The sequence below is a fragment of the Xyrauchen texanus genome, chromosome 8, assembly GCF_025860055.1.
Source record: "Xyrauchen texanus isolate HMW12.3.18 chromosome 8, RBS_HiC_50CHRs, whole genome shotgun sequence".
Classification (NCBI taxonomy): domain Eukaryota; kingdom Metazoa; phylum Chordata; class Actinopteri; order Cypriniformes; family Catostomidae; genus Xyrauchen; species Xyrauchen texanus.
The window spans coordinates 37008656-37022186 of NC_068283.1; the positions used below are offsets into that span (position 1 = coordinate 37008656).

Sequence of the window (13531 nt, forward strand, 5' to 3'; positions counted from 1 at the left end):
TTGTTGCAAAAGTATAGTATTCGTAGTGTGATTTATTCTGCTGCATATCGTAAGAAAGTACTGTTTGTTGTATTCACTGTCTGTAATGTGACTGCATTGTTATAATCATTTCACCTTTTCCCTTTTTCTTCTTTTAAAGTTTACCATTTGAAGCATGTTACAATTTTTTTTTCTTTTCTTTTTTCCAGGGGGGAAATGTTAATTTTGTTCATTTGAAACAAATAAAAAATAAACACTTTTTTTTTTATTATTAATTTTTTTTCAATGCATTTCTTTACTACAGTGTTTTTATTTTTTTGAATTGAAGAATTCATGCATTAGAAAATGCAGTATAGTGAACATCTTTTCATTAAAACAAGAACAATCCCAGCTTGTCAATGAAAATTCACTGCAAAATATTTAACAAGGTGCATAAACAATTTAATATAAATTATTTTTATTATTTTACAAAACATTTAACAATGTAAATCAAGTTGCATAACCTATATTTTGTACACTTACATTTTACCATTACATTACAGTAATGTGATCTATTACAGTAGTTCTGAACCAGGAAACTGAGGCCTCAATATACTTTCAAGGGGGGGAAGATGACCGGTTTAAATAATTAAAATGGTAAAGGCACTTCACATCAAAATTTAGACCTTCAACATGCAAAACTAACAGTTATTGAAACCTCGGGACTCATGAAATTGTGATAAATGGTTGTAATCTATTGTCACTCCAAATTGGGAGCTTTGAAAATAATCTTGGCCAATGTTGGGCCACAGAGTCAAAAAGGGTGAGAACCACTGATCAATTAAACGAGACCAACAAATCCATTTCTCTCATTGAAATTCAAGGGGGCTCTGTGGTTGAAGATGAGAGGCCATAGTTTTGAATACCTACTTTATTGGATATTTATTGCTGTCATGTAATGTGAGGCCAATATTTAATATCCCAATTGGTACAGACTCCCAAGTGCACACTTTGGCAAGGCAATGTTGCATGGATTGTCTGGTTAATGTCTGTTGTGGAGCATGCAATGTCATGTTCACATCGAGTCCATGAAAATGGCCTAATTTCTTGTAGCCCACTCTGAATTTCCCTCCTTTCCATGTATTTTGCATTATTTGCCTTGTCTTACAACTGTGGATGTTGCGTTATGTGCCAACACAGGCTGTGTAGTGAATTTTTATGTATGATCCCTTGGGTTAAAAACACCCTGCCTGGTGCAAATTTCCTTTGAACCATGGAAAACCTGCAGGTAGACTTAAGCAGAGAGCATTTCTCCTGAGCCTGTTTTCACTGGATCTTGTAATTCCATTGTCTAGCCTGCAGAACTAATGAACATTAGCTTATCATCTTAGTCTTCCCTTTCACTTTTTGTCTTTTTGTCTCTTGCCAAGTTTACGTTTGGAATGAGAATTTGATCTGCGTTGTGAAACAAGTGTAACAGGGCTGACGCTGTTTTGCTGCAAGGTGAAGTTGTTGTCAGAGTAGAGCAGTCCCTGTTCTTCTCTTAGCCTCTCGTATACCTCTTGATACAGACTGTTTAGGCTTTGCTTAATTTCCCTGAGTGAGCACGAGATCTCAGACTTTTCCCTGAGCAGTCTAGCACGGTGGCGTCGCAGGCCATCTACGTTACGCTCTAATCCCAGTAAGATACCTAGTTTCCTTCGTCTACAGTTTTGTGCGGCCATTTTGTTTTTACCCCTGCGACGTATGTCTCTGATAAGCGTGAGCTGAGCCTCGTTGAGACGATATTTTGCTAGCAACTCATTGAACTCGTCAACAGGTAAATTTATGATACATTCGTTGGGGAATGGAATATTCAAGGCACGAGCATGTTTCTCATCCCGACTCGACATATGATCCAGCGTGTTCTCCTCAAATGGATCATCGATGGGGTGTTTTGTATATTTTTTCTGACTGAAAGATTGAGGTTGGTTGTAGGTGTGATCATGTCCAATGTGCTCAAGCCAGGGGAGACGATGAAACTGCCTGGCTTCCAAATAACTTCTATGACACATTTTTGTTTCTTCTGGCGTGTAGCCACCTACAGCTCCTTCCTCTTCCTTGACATTGGTGTAGCCCACAGCCCCTTCCTCAGGCATGAAACCAGGTGATGGGCTGGAAGGTGATGAGGAGCATGAAGATGATAAGGAACTAGAAGACATAGATCTACTAGTGGAAGTGGGGCTTTGGCTATAGTTCAGGGATAAACCAGAGTCAGAATCTGCTTTGTTTTGCTCCTCAAATTGGGCAGGCTGTGTCTGGCTAAATCCTTCCAAAGCAAAATCGATAAGGCCAATTTCATCAAGCATGGCCTCTTCCAAAAGAGAATCTAAAGGGACTGTTAGGCCTTCTTGCTCAAACAAGGCAGGTAGGTTGTTACTGTTAACTGAACTATTAGTCCCAGGGGTCAGAAGGAGATCTATGATATCAGAGTCTTCAAAAGCTACATTTATATTAGAAGAGGTTTCCAAGTTAAGATTTTGCATGGAGTTTTCATCCGTCATGATGCTGTTTGTGCTGGGACCTTCTGTGATTGGTGGCAGGGTGGCTTGGTGAAGGCTAACATCCTGATGAATTAAGTTTTCCATGGATCCAACACTCCTGTCTGACTCACTCATACTGAGGACAGAATCACTAATTGTTTCAACTGTATCCATGCCCTGTAAAGTAAAACAAGTTGAAACCCACAGAAAAAGTCCACAGATAATTGAAACTTAAGACTTCAAAACAATAAATAAATTGTCTGTAAAATGGTTACCTGTGACTCCATGATGGCCAAAACATCTTGCCACTGTTGCTCTAGGCTGAATGTGGATTCCTGTTCAGGCAAAAAGGGTGAGATGAGGGGCCTCTGGAAATTAAGTGTATGTTCTTCTACATTCTGAACATCAGGACCTGTCAGCTGAGAAAATAAATACATGAGGAATATTTTGAGCTTTTAAATTTACCTTCAGGTCTTTCTTTCTCTTTCTAGCACTAAAGGGTGATATGTCCTGTAGGTTTTTACCTCTGGATCCTCTTCTGAGAAGTTAACATCGATGAAACGCAAGCACTCTTCAATGGAAAGAGAAGTGTCCTCCCTTATGCCAGACAACTGAAAGAGGAGAATGTGAGCTTTAGGAAAAGCTTTAATGAATCTCAAATCACTGTTATCTGTCAAGGTCAGACAAAGGCGCCAATGTTGCACTGCACAGGAATGTGGAAAGTCTTAATCAAGGTTAGCATCAAACAGACAGCTTTCATATTTATGACTACAACTAAGCAGCCTTTGCAAATCTGCAGTGAGGCATTCAGTGCCAAATTCTACATTATGCACCTTTTATGTGGATTCAAAAGGTATTTTTCATCCAATTCATGGCTTCACAAACTCAATACTTTGTAACACTAGGTCAGTGTACACATTTTTATGTAAATATAATTGGTTATAGTTTGCTAATCTTATTAGACTGCAACGTTTCTGTCAAAGACCTTCTGAAGAATTATAAAGGTATGATACTATGTCAAAGATTTGTAAGGTACGACAGTGTCTGTGACTTTTTCTCCTTTTTTCACCCTGTGGCAAGGCGGAGGGTGGGGCCGGGTCATGATCTTACACACCCGGTCCCGTATTAGGCTAATCAAGTCTTCGAGAGGGATAAAGGTTGACTGCAGAGGATCGTGCGGGAGAGAGAGATCGTTTACGGACATGTCCGTCAAGTGTGTGTTTGTCTTTTATTTAAGTTGTTAATTAAACCATTATTTATATTGTCAAGCCTGTTCTCGCCTCCTCTTTTCCACTGATCACGTTACACACCCATTGTGTTGAATGTGTCCTGCACGCTTGCCTACAACCAACCATGTGTCCAAAAGGTGCAAATATTTAAGCAAATATATTCAAAGTGATTCTGCTGGAAATTACTCTTCAATTCTTTCACATTACGTTATATTAAATATTGTTTTATATTATAGGGTAAATTGATTTTTAAGAAAACTTTTAGGTATATTCACTTAAAACAAAGCCATCATACCTGCACATCCTCTCCAAACATTTGGCTGCTAAATGGATTTGTATTTGTCCAGCCATCCACCATAAACTCATCTTCCTCCTCCTCATCATCATCAAACAAGGTGAGAGGTTGGATTCCTACATTTTCCAACTGGTCCTGGTGGATGTTTTGCGGAGGTCCCTGTTCCCACAATAAAGACATACCATCTCCTTCCTGCAAATTAAAAATGAAGGAGTAAGTGTAGTCTTTCTCACTTTCAGGCAGCAAGAAGGAAATACAGAAATGTTCCCAAATGGACAGGAATGTTTGGAGTCGTGGCCATATCAGCTTTGGAATGCAATTGAAGGTTTTGCAAATAAACTAGTGCTTAGGTGAGTCAGGATGGTCCATCTTTATGATGCAATGCTGGTGACTGGATTTCTTTTATTTATCTCCATTGGTAAGTCGAACAAAAAAAAATAGCATCAAATGTAAAATGCACAAATACTTATACATATTGCAGATACAAGAGAATGGTGGCTTTCAAATGTCTAGCTCTCATGATGTATTTGAGGCCCTGAGAGTAAACATTATTAATATTTATATAATATTCAAACATGTACATACTGTATATAAGCCTACCTAATATAAGGGGTGAGGGTAAAAGTGTGGCATGACACATCTTACTGAGAAATATTATTGCTTGGTTTGATAATTATACATAAATCATTAGCACAAACTGAGCGTTACACTTTTACGGGATGCTTTATATCCAGTCATAAAATGATGTACTATGAAGTTATCATCTTGTAGCTATCATAGGCTCTTGCCTTAAACTCCCCCACCTCAGGTTTCAATGAATTAATTACTGTCACTCTATTTTTATCAAGTTATTATTACTTTTCAATATGGGACACACATTTGCAGACACTTCAAACAATCAGTTTTTGACTATAAATAGACCTAACCTTTCCTTAGTCTGGACAGGGATTAATGAAGCTGATTGGTGTCTGTGCTGTTATTGTTGTTATTGGTAGTCCCCTTAGCCACCAGAGATGTTTGTAGTCCATTTGGAAAGTAGTCTAAAACATTTTAGTATTAGGGGAATAACAAACCAAGTCCCCCAGAGTAAGGGTGTGCAGCTTATTCAAAGAAATAGGATACAAAACACCTTCAACAGCACCACATTTCACCTCCAAACATATGCTCATTCAGAGAGGGGGCTAGACAAGGTCAATGTGTCTGTTTACATTTTAAACTTAAGGTATGTGGAGCACTGAAAGATATCTTCCTGTACTATCTGTTGGAGGAAGGGTCCTGGACAACTGATCAGTAGCCAGTAAACAGGCGTTGCGAAAGCAAATGTACATGTCTCCTCAGATTACAAAACTAGCCGGACTGGTGATGTGGACGCCAAGATCCAAGCGAGCACATGCTTGGGCATGTTTAAGTGCAGTCAAATGTCTAGTCTGGGGTCACAACTAGCCTGCCTGGTCAAGTACAGCTGCCATTGTTTGAACTACATTGATGCAGGGAGGGGGATTTTGATATGTCTCTGGTTCCTGCCCCTCTCATCAAGTTTGCTTATCTTCCTAGTTGTACAGCAGTCAGCAAAAATAAAATTATGTTTAGGTACAAAAATAGGATCTCTTCATTATGTTTAAGCCAAACATGAAGCTTAAGAAGTTCCCTTTTGATTCTGCAGCGGAGAAACAACACGCATTATACGCAGTGTTTCTCTTGTTATTTTGATTTGTATTAGTGGAATGAATGGCCAATTTCACTGATTCATAATAATCAAACTGATCAAATGATTTGACATCCTAAGCTGCATACAGTTTACATTTGCAGTTGTGTTTTTTGTTATTGTTGTTTTGCAATGCGCAGTCACAAAGGTAATTAAATCATCTGGACAAATGAATCAGAGTAGAGGTATTAATTTTCTCTTTAAAATGTAGTAAAAATTAAAAGGAAACTAAACCGAAATATTTAGTAAGTAAAGTAGAAATCCTCAGAAATGTACTTAACCCTTGAGCGACTTTCTGGACATTGTTGTCTTCATTTGGATTTATGCCAACGGCATACATTTTGCCAAAGGTGTGTATTTTTGGGGAGAATTTTGTTCCTATAATACTGTACATCTAGAATACACTCTGTACACAAAATAGTTACACTCAGGACCTTAAGGCAAAAATGTCCCCTTTGACAATATTTGATCCCAGTGCCATTAAAATATAAAAACATGAATTCTATGACATTATGCTTTCATTCCGGAGCCCTGGCTTCAAAATATAAAGTTTTCATATGTTCCATGAGATGGTGCCATTTTTCTCACATTTAGCCTATGGAGCAAATACAGGCTTTTCCCCTATTTTCTATAGTTTGCTGTATTATAGAGCACTGCAGGCCAATTGAATAAATGATGCAGCTAAAATTGTGTGGGTGTGTTGGTATGGATGTCAGAGTATGTTTTGTATTTGTGTATTGAGAAATGTGTGTGCGTGTGTAAAAAACAACAATGGCATTATGTAAACAAACTTGTATTTAAAGGGTTAAAATCATGAAAATTAGTGAATATTTGGTAGTTATGGTCAGGGCTGATGTTGGTTAAAAAGATTGAAAAATTGAAAGTGGAAAATAATATTAATATATAATATTATTATGGCAGTTTTTGATGTGGATATTTTTGTCCTCTAAGGACCTCTGAGTACCTTTTTTAAATTGACACACATGGGTTACGTACAAAAATGTAGTATTTGTACTTTTTTTTACTATACTGTACTACAAATACATAATTTTCTGTGTGCATTTTGAGTCCAGGTAATGTTAATGTTAATGATTTACCTATGAATTAACTAGATGAGGTATGTTCAGAATGGAAACAAAAATATTCCATCACTGGATCGTTTGAGAAGTTAAAACATTTTTGTATTTATGTACAGTATACATTGAATTGAGGTGGTTTTGCTATTAGCTTAGAGTCCTTGGCTAGACTGATCGACTGATATCAGTTAACTGACTGTGGTACCACATTAGCATCAGTACTTGTAGTGCTTCAGTAATTTTACATTTGTAACATTTATGTATCTGTCACACAAAGACTTTCAGCCTACTTGCATGCATCTGTTAAACCCTGGGGTAAAAACAGTCGTCTAATCCAGTAACACTGTGGACAGACAGTGAGGTGTGGTCAAATGTGCCATAGGGCCAAATATGCAGCCTTTTGTACCACACTAACAAACAAGATGGCCCGTGGTTCAGAAATAGCCCTGCGGATCATGTGCTTGAAAACCTGTCAAATCTGATCTGGTCTGTACATGTGGGGACTTGACAAACACATGGCAACTGTTTCTAAGTAGAGGGTCCTTACTCAAGGGGAATTCAGTCAGTAGGTTCTAGACAGGGTGTGTGGTTTCTATTTGAAATTCAAAAGCACCGATGGAGGAATTGAAAGTAAAAAAGTTTCCTGGTGAAATTTCTCTAGCTGTGCCACTGAGTTTATATATGGGTGAAGAAAGCAAAAGAAAGTGCCCTGAACTTCCCACAAATGTAAATAATGTGGTTGCACAGCCAGGCAGACACTCCTTCTGGATGCATATAATAGCAGTCTGTCATGGGTCATATGATAAACCACCTTACGGAAGAGGATTCGGACACAGCGATGAAACCAGGAAGTAATCAAAAATGTATTGTGCATAATGAGTGATGAGAGCGATTCAGAGGTTACATTTTTCCTCATAACATTACGTATTATAACATTATAAGTATTTTTAGCAAGTCAGGTCACTCTGCGGCCATATTCGGAACACTCCTGGGCAGCTAATTTCTGTGTAAACAAGTGGCATGACAGTGCAGCTCCTGCAGGAAAGACTGAAATCTCCAAAACGGATAGTCAAGATTAAGATCAAAGTACATATTTCAAATCAGCAGTAAAATCTGACCACACTGTTATCATAAATTGTGCTTCTTTTTTTCTCTCCTTTTCTAAATCCTCGTGGTGGCGTAGTAACTCGCCTGTGGAGATGTTCATGTTATTCTCTGTGGCATCCACGCACAACTCACCACGCGCCCCACCAAGAGCGAGAATCACATTATAGTGACCACGAGGAGGTGACCCCATGTGACTCTACCATCCCTAGCAACCTGGCAAATTTGGTTGCTTAGGAGACCTGGCTGGAGTCACTCAGCACACCCTGGATTCAGACTCGCGACTCCAGGTGTGGTAGTCAGACTCTTTACTCGCTGAGCCACCCAGGCCCCCCTAAATTGTGCTTCTTTATCTCAGATCACACTGAAAAAAATTCCAGCCAGAATAGCTAATGCATACACCCTCCATGCAAACTCTCTTTTGGCACCCCTCCATGGACAATACACATGGAAAATGGAGCTAACACGTGCCCATATGCCTAACAACACTGACCGCTTTGGCCACTGGAGGCAGTTTCGCATTTCAATAATATATCACTGTGAGATCAGTCTGGTTAACTATAAAGCCAAAGAGCATTGATGATTGATTAAAACTAATGGTGGGTGAATTTCTTTCTATATTTAATTTCTTCAATGAACTAATATCATGACCCTGTGTGTGCATAGTATAAAGAGACTCTGCTTCTTCCTTCTGTCTATCATGTTTTGAATGGCCATTATAGAACAAATACTTTTACAAAGTCAATTATTTTTCAATTCACGTGTCCTTATCTAAATTGAGAAATCAGATCAGATTAGCAGATAGTGTTAATCTACATATAATATCTATGGTTTTAGGGACAGGCATGGTTTCTATGTAAGTTTCTTGGTTTGTTTCTGCTTATTTCAAAAATGCTGCTCACAGTACTGAAAGAAATGAATACTGTATGTGACATGCAAGTACACATACAAGCAATCACATTTTAGCCGTTAACCTAAAATCTCTGGGTCTCAAGAACGTCTCACGAACAGTAAACACAACAACATGCAACTGTTAAATAACGAATGGAGGGGAAACCCAGCCAAGTTTATGTTTTCCATCCACGAGTCATATCAAATGTTGTGTTGCTTAACACTCAGCTGTGCAGCAATATGAACAGTGCAGTGAAGACAGAGGGTTAAGACAGGGACACGCACTTCTGTCCAACTCAATAACAAATCAGTAAGAATATCCAGACAAAACATTCCTGGTATTGGGCCAGTGCTGTTTGGTTGTGTGTTTTCAGAATTGAAATGGACATGTACAGTTTGAGTAATATGGTAAAGCTACAAGCTTTTTTTTTATTTATTTTTTTTACATATTTTAATTAACAAAACAAACAAACAAACAAACAAAAAAAGCATTGTGATGGATTGTCACTATTCAATGTGTTATTTTGTCCTGCATTAACTTGAATCCAGCCACCTCAATGTATTTTTGCAAGTGTCTGCCAAGTGTAATATTTCAGCTGATAATGTGAATATACAAAGGTAAAACAATCCCTTATTTTGAAAGAGAAGAATTTAAATGGAAATTGTAAGCCATGAGGAAATGTAACCTTAGAAAGATTTAAGCATTTCAGTTTCATAACAAAATTCCATCTAATTGAATTGACTCATCCTAAAAAAAAAGAATTTTTAAAACCTAAATATTTTAAGTATTTTTATTTTTATTTGGTTAAAAACACGCAATTGAATTTGATGTAATTTTGTTATGAAATTGAAATGCTTAAATCTTTAAAAACGCTAAAGTGGAAGGTCACGTGATGCCATGCGCGGTTCGGACGTGTGAACGGCGAGCTCTGTGCACTTTACTGGTTTTAATACTTTTTATGTCATAAACCGGTGAGATTCGATATACCCTGATTCTTAACTGTTCTAGGAAGGACATATGTCAATGAATACAAAATCCTCAGAACCTGGAGACATTTAAAGACACTTGCGAGCTCAAGCTGAAGCCCCTCCGGAGGCTCAATTTGGACGATTCGGTGGAAAAGATTCAGCATCAGTTGTCAAGCATGACGGCAGTGCTGAAGAAGGTTGTTGCTGACTTGGAGGATCTTGCTGTAATACGTCAATCAACGTTACATGCCCACAGCAATGAGTAGGTCATTGCATGGCGCTCGCTTTGCAGCCGAGTGGACCTTACTCACTGAACTGTATAGCAACACCGGTATTGAGCAATCTGATGGCAAATTGTTGCGGGTGTTCTCGTAGGTATACATGGACTTTTTGAGGGATGGACTCAAACACAGGTTGGCACTGTCGTGTGTGGGGCTAATGCACACTTTGTTTTCTGTTTGTTTGGTTCTGGGGGAAGTTTGGGGTTTGATTATTGGACTAATGTTGGAATGTGGTCTTTCTAATTCTGTTGCTGACACACAATCAATGTCAAAATGTCAAATTTTCTTAAACGAAAGAAATGTGATATAGTGTTTCTTCAAGAAATGCATCTTTCACTGCAGGAAGCTGAAAACGTTATAGGGTGGGCATGTTTTCTTTAGTGCTGGCTCAAGTAAGTGCAGGGGAGTCATTACATTAATAAGTAAACATCTGCAATTCAAATGTCTCAAACAGAGTAAAGATAAATTAGGAAGATTCATTGTTGTTTCAGCAAAAATGTATGGCCAAAGGTTGATTTTGGCTAATATTTACGCACCTAATGTGGAAGATCAAGGCTTTTTTATAGATCTTGAAGGGATGTTGAAAGCCGCTGGCACCCCTCATGATATAATATTGGGAGGAGACTTTAATTTATTGATGGACTCAAATGTAAAAATCTTGGTCTTACATGTATTTGGGGACTTTTGAACCCATCTGGTAGGGACTATACATTCTTTTCATCAGTCCATAAGATTTATTCTAGAATAGATTTTTTTATATCTAAGTCTCTTATTTCATCAGGTGTCGATTGCTCAATTGGAAACATTGTATTCTCAGATCGTCCCTGGTGTGTTTAGAGGTGTTGCCACATACGGACAAAATCATATAGTTGGTGCTTTAATGTATCTCTTTTGCAAAATCCTGATTTCCAACAAATGTTATATGCTGAAATCAGTGTTTATATGGAGACCAAGTGGTCCTCAGTATCCTCTGTGGACGTGGCTTGGGAGGCACTTAAGGTGTTTCTTAGGGGTCGGATCATACAGTATGCCTCATTCATCAAAAAATCCAAAGCACAAAAACTCGTAGAGTCGGAAGGGAATATTAAAAGTGCAGAGGCAGAGCTGAATGTCATCTGATGGCGAGAGAATTGACCTGCTTGAAATACAGATATAATACTATTTTGTTGCGGAAGGAGGAGTTTTGTCTATTCAGGGAAAAACAGTCATACTTTGAGTCTGGGGACAAAGCAGGGAAGCTTTTGGCTTCATTGGTAACATTTTGGGATCCCCAGATCTCAGTTTTCTTTAGGTATATAAGGCTGCGCCACTTGCTCTGTTCTATTTTTGGGAGTAGCATACACCCCACTAAAGCGGCAGATACTCTGGGAGTGGTGATTACTGCTTTTGGAAAAGGTCACGAGGCATCAGTTTATTACTCCCTGCTAATTTAGAGTCTGGGGGACGGAGCTTCAACTTCTCTCAAGGGATTATGGGCAGAAAGATTTGAACTTGTATTGGAGGAGGGAGAGTGGGCTAGGATTCTAAAAAATGTCAAGTCTGCATCTAGAGACACAAGGGTACACCTTATGCAATTTAAGATTTTATATTGATATAATGGGGGTTAATTGTTGATTCTGTGTATATATGTTTCGTTTTACTATGTTCAATATGTGAATCAATCAAAATTGTTAATCTGAAAAAATAGGCAAAATTTAGATACAAAACAATACGTCAATTAAATGTTCACTGGCTATTTTGCACATGTAATAGTCAAATGTCATTAACTTTTAAAGGCTTTTAAAGGGTCTTTATTTAAAGACTTTAAATTAATTACTAATGATGAATCACCCTTGCATGGATGGTGTTGCTTGCACCAACTTCCCTTGCACAAGTATTTGCTTGAACTATTATGCAAGAAACTACAAAACAGGTTTCATCCAAAAATGCTGTAAATACTTTTGGCTTCATTGTTTTTTTACCTCTTTAATTAGGTCATCGTGGTCTGAATGGTTGAGGCCTCTTGACATATGCCCCAAAGTGCCTAGAGTTTCATCTTCAGCTATGTCATATCCCAATTCTCCTCCACTTCCCAACCTCATGCTTAGCTCTGAGGAGTCCTCTGCATCCTCAAGTCCATCATCCTCCACAAGCAGGCCCATCTGGGCCGAAATAGACACTCCATTCTCAGGCTCCCTGTGGACCAACCAGGCATCCAGCTCCGCTGCTGGCACCTGCAGACGATCGAGGGATCGCACCCAACTCAAGAGCCTGCGGGTTGTGAAGAACCCATCTAGGTCTATGCTCTTTGGATGTAGGTTACATCCATCCAGGATGTTTTGAAGATTGTGGAATTGGGTCTGAGGTATAGCTGAACTGGTGTCCAAAATGATTTCGCTGAGTGGGGGCAGGTAAGGATCCACGTCCACATGCATCCCAGCCAGACTGAGAACAATAGCCACTTGGATCAGGCCCTCTGTGAGGTACTTCTTCAGGTCCAGCATGGCCCAAACCAATGCCAAGAGCAAAGAATGAGCTTATATGGTCTCAACTTCACTGAGTGTGTCTTTGTGTCCAGCTTATTAGAAAAAAATAGTCACATAAAATTCTGAAACAGAAAAGAGTAATGTTAGGCTATCATAATGTACCTGTTTTAAATGACTGTATGATGCAGTTGGATTAGTTAATGCATACACATCAGGCAAACGGTCCAAACATGAATGAACTATTTTCAGGTAGTTTCAAGAACTAATTTAATTTACCAAAGTAAACAAAGTGGTACAATAAAGGGCTTCGCGAAACTGCGTACATTACGACAGCACGCAACAACACTCTATAATGCGCAAGGGCCATAAACACCATTCATTAAAGCATGACACTCCGTTGACCTACTTCAGTATTTCTAAATAACAAGGCAATGGTTTATTTGAGACACGTTGTGATGTAATCAAAATGTTTCACATGTAATAAACATTCGTGTTCCAGGGTGTTTAAGGTTTCCTTAAAAACCGTTAATGGTAATAAAAATAAAGAAAACCTAAAAAGAACGTTCTTAAAACGTTACGAGTTGGTTCCCAAATGTGTTTGGCGGGTTCACAGTGGATTATGAGCGATGCAAACATATAGGCTACACATTTACAGTGAGTGGCACAATCGTCCTTGCCACATTATTAATATCTTGTCAATAATTTTACTAACTTAAACATTTGATGTGATTTTAAGCGTTTTAGAGGAACTGTTTAAATGTGGATAGTATCATAATAAAGCCTACCTGTAAGACATTCAAAACAGCTCGCGCAGTATGAACTCAAAATATTTGTTTTTATTATTATTTATAGATAATTTAGTTAATAAAACATTCAATTACCTTGTCCTTGGAGAGGGTGCAATCAAGAAGTGAGAGCAGGTTATTCTGAATCAGAGAACTGTACTGTGGGCGTTTTTATGTGACATGAGTAAGAGGTGGAAGGTCTCCTCCCTTTATGACGTGATTAAACTTTCGGTTTACTTTCAGCAAGACGA

General features: G+C 38.5%; 1 protein-coding gene across 1 annotated transcript; it reads right to left on the bottom strand.

Moving 5' to 3' along the window:
- Nucleotides 1-386: 386 nt before the first annotated feature.
- nfe2l1a (nfe2 like bZIP transcription factor 1a) lies at nt 387-13458 on the bottom strand. Its single transcript, XM_052131986.1, has 6 exons — nt 13377-13458; nt 11992-12617; nt 4005-4196; nt 3005-3091; nt 2756-2899; nt 387-2657 (listed from the first exon to the last, which is right to left on the bottom strand). The coding sequence occupies exons 2-6, from the start codon at nt 12511-12513 to the stop codon at nt 1359-1361; spliced, it is 2244 nt and encodes a 747-aa protein (XP_051987946.1). The 5' UTR covers nt 12514-12617; nt 13377-13458; the 3' UTR covers nt 387-1358.
- Between the last annotated feature and the right edge of the window lie 73 nt (nt 13459-13531).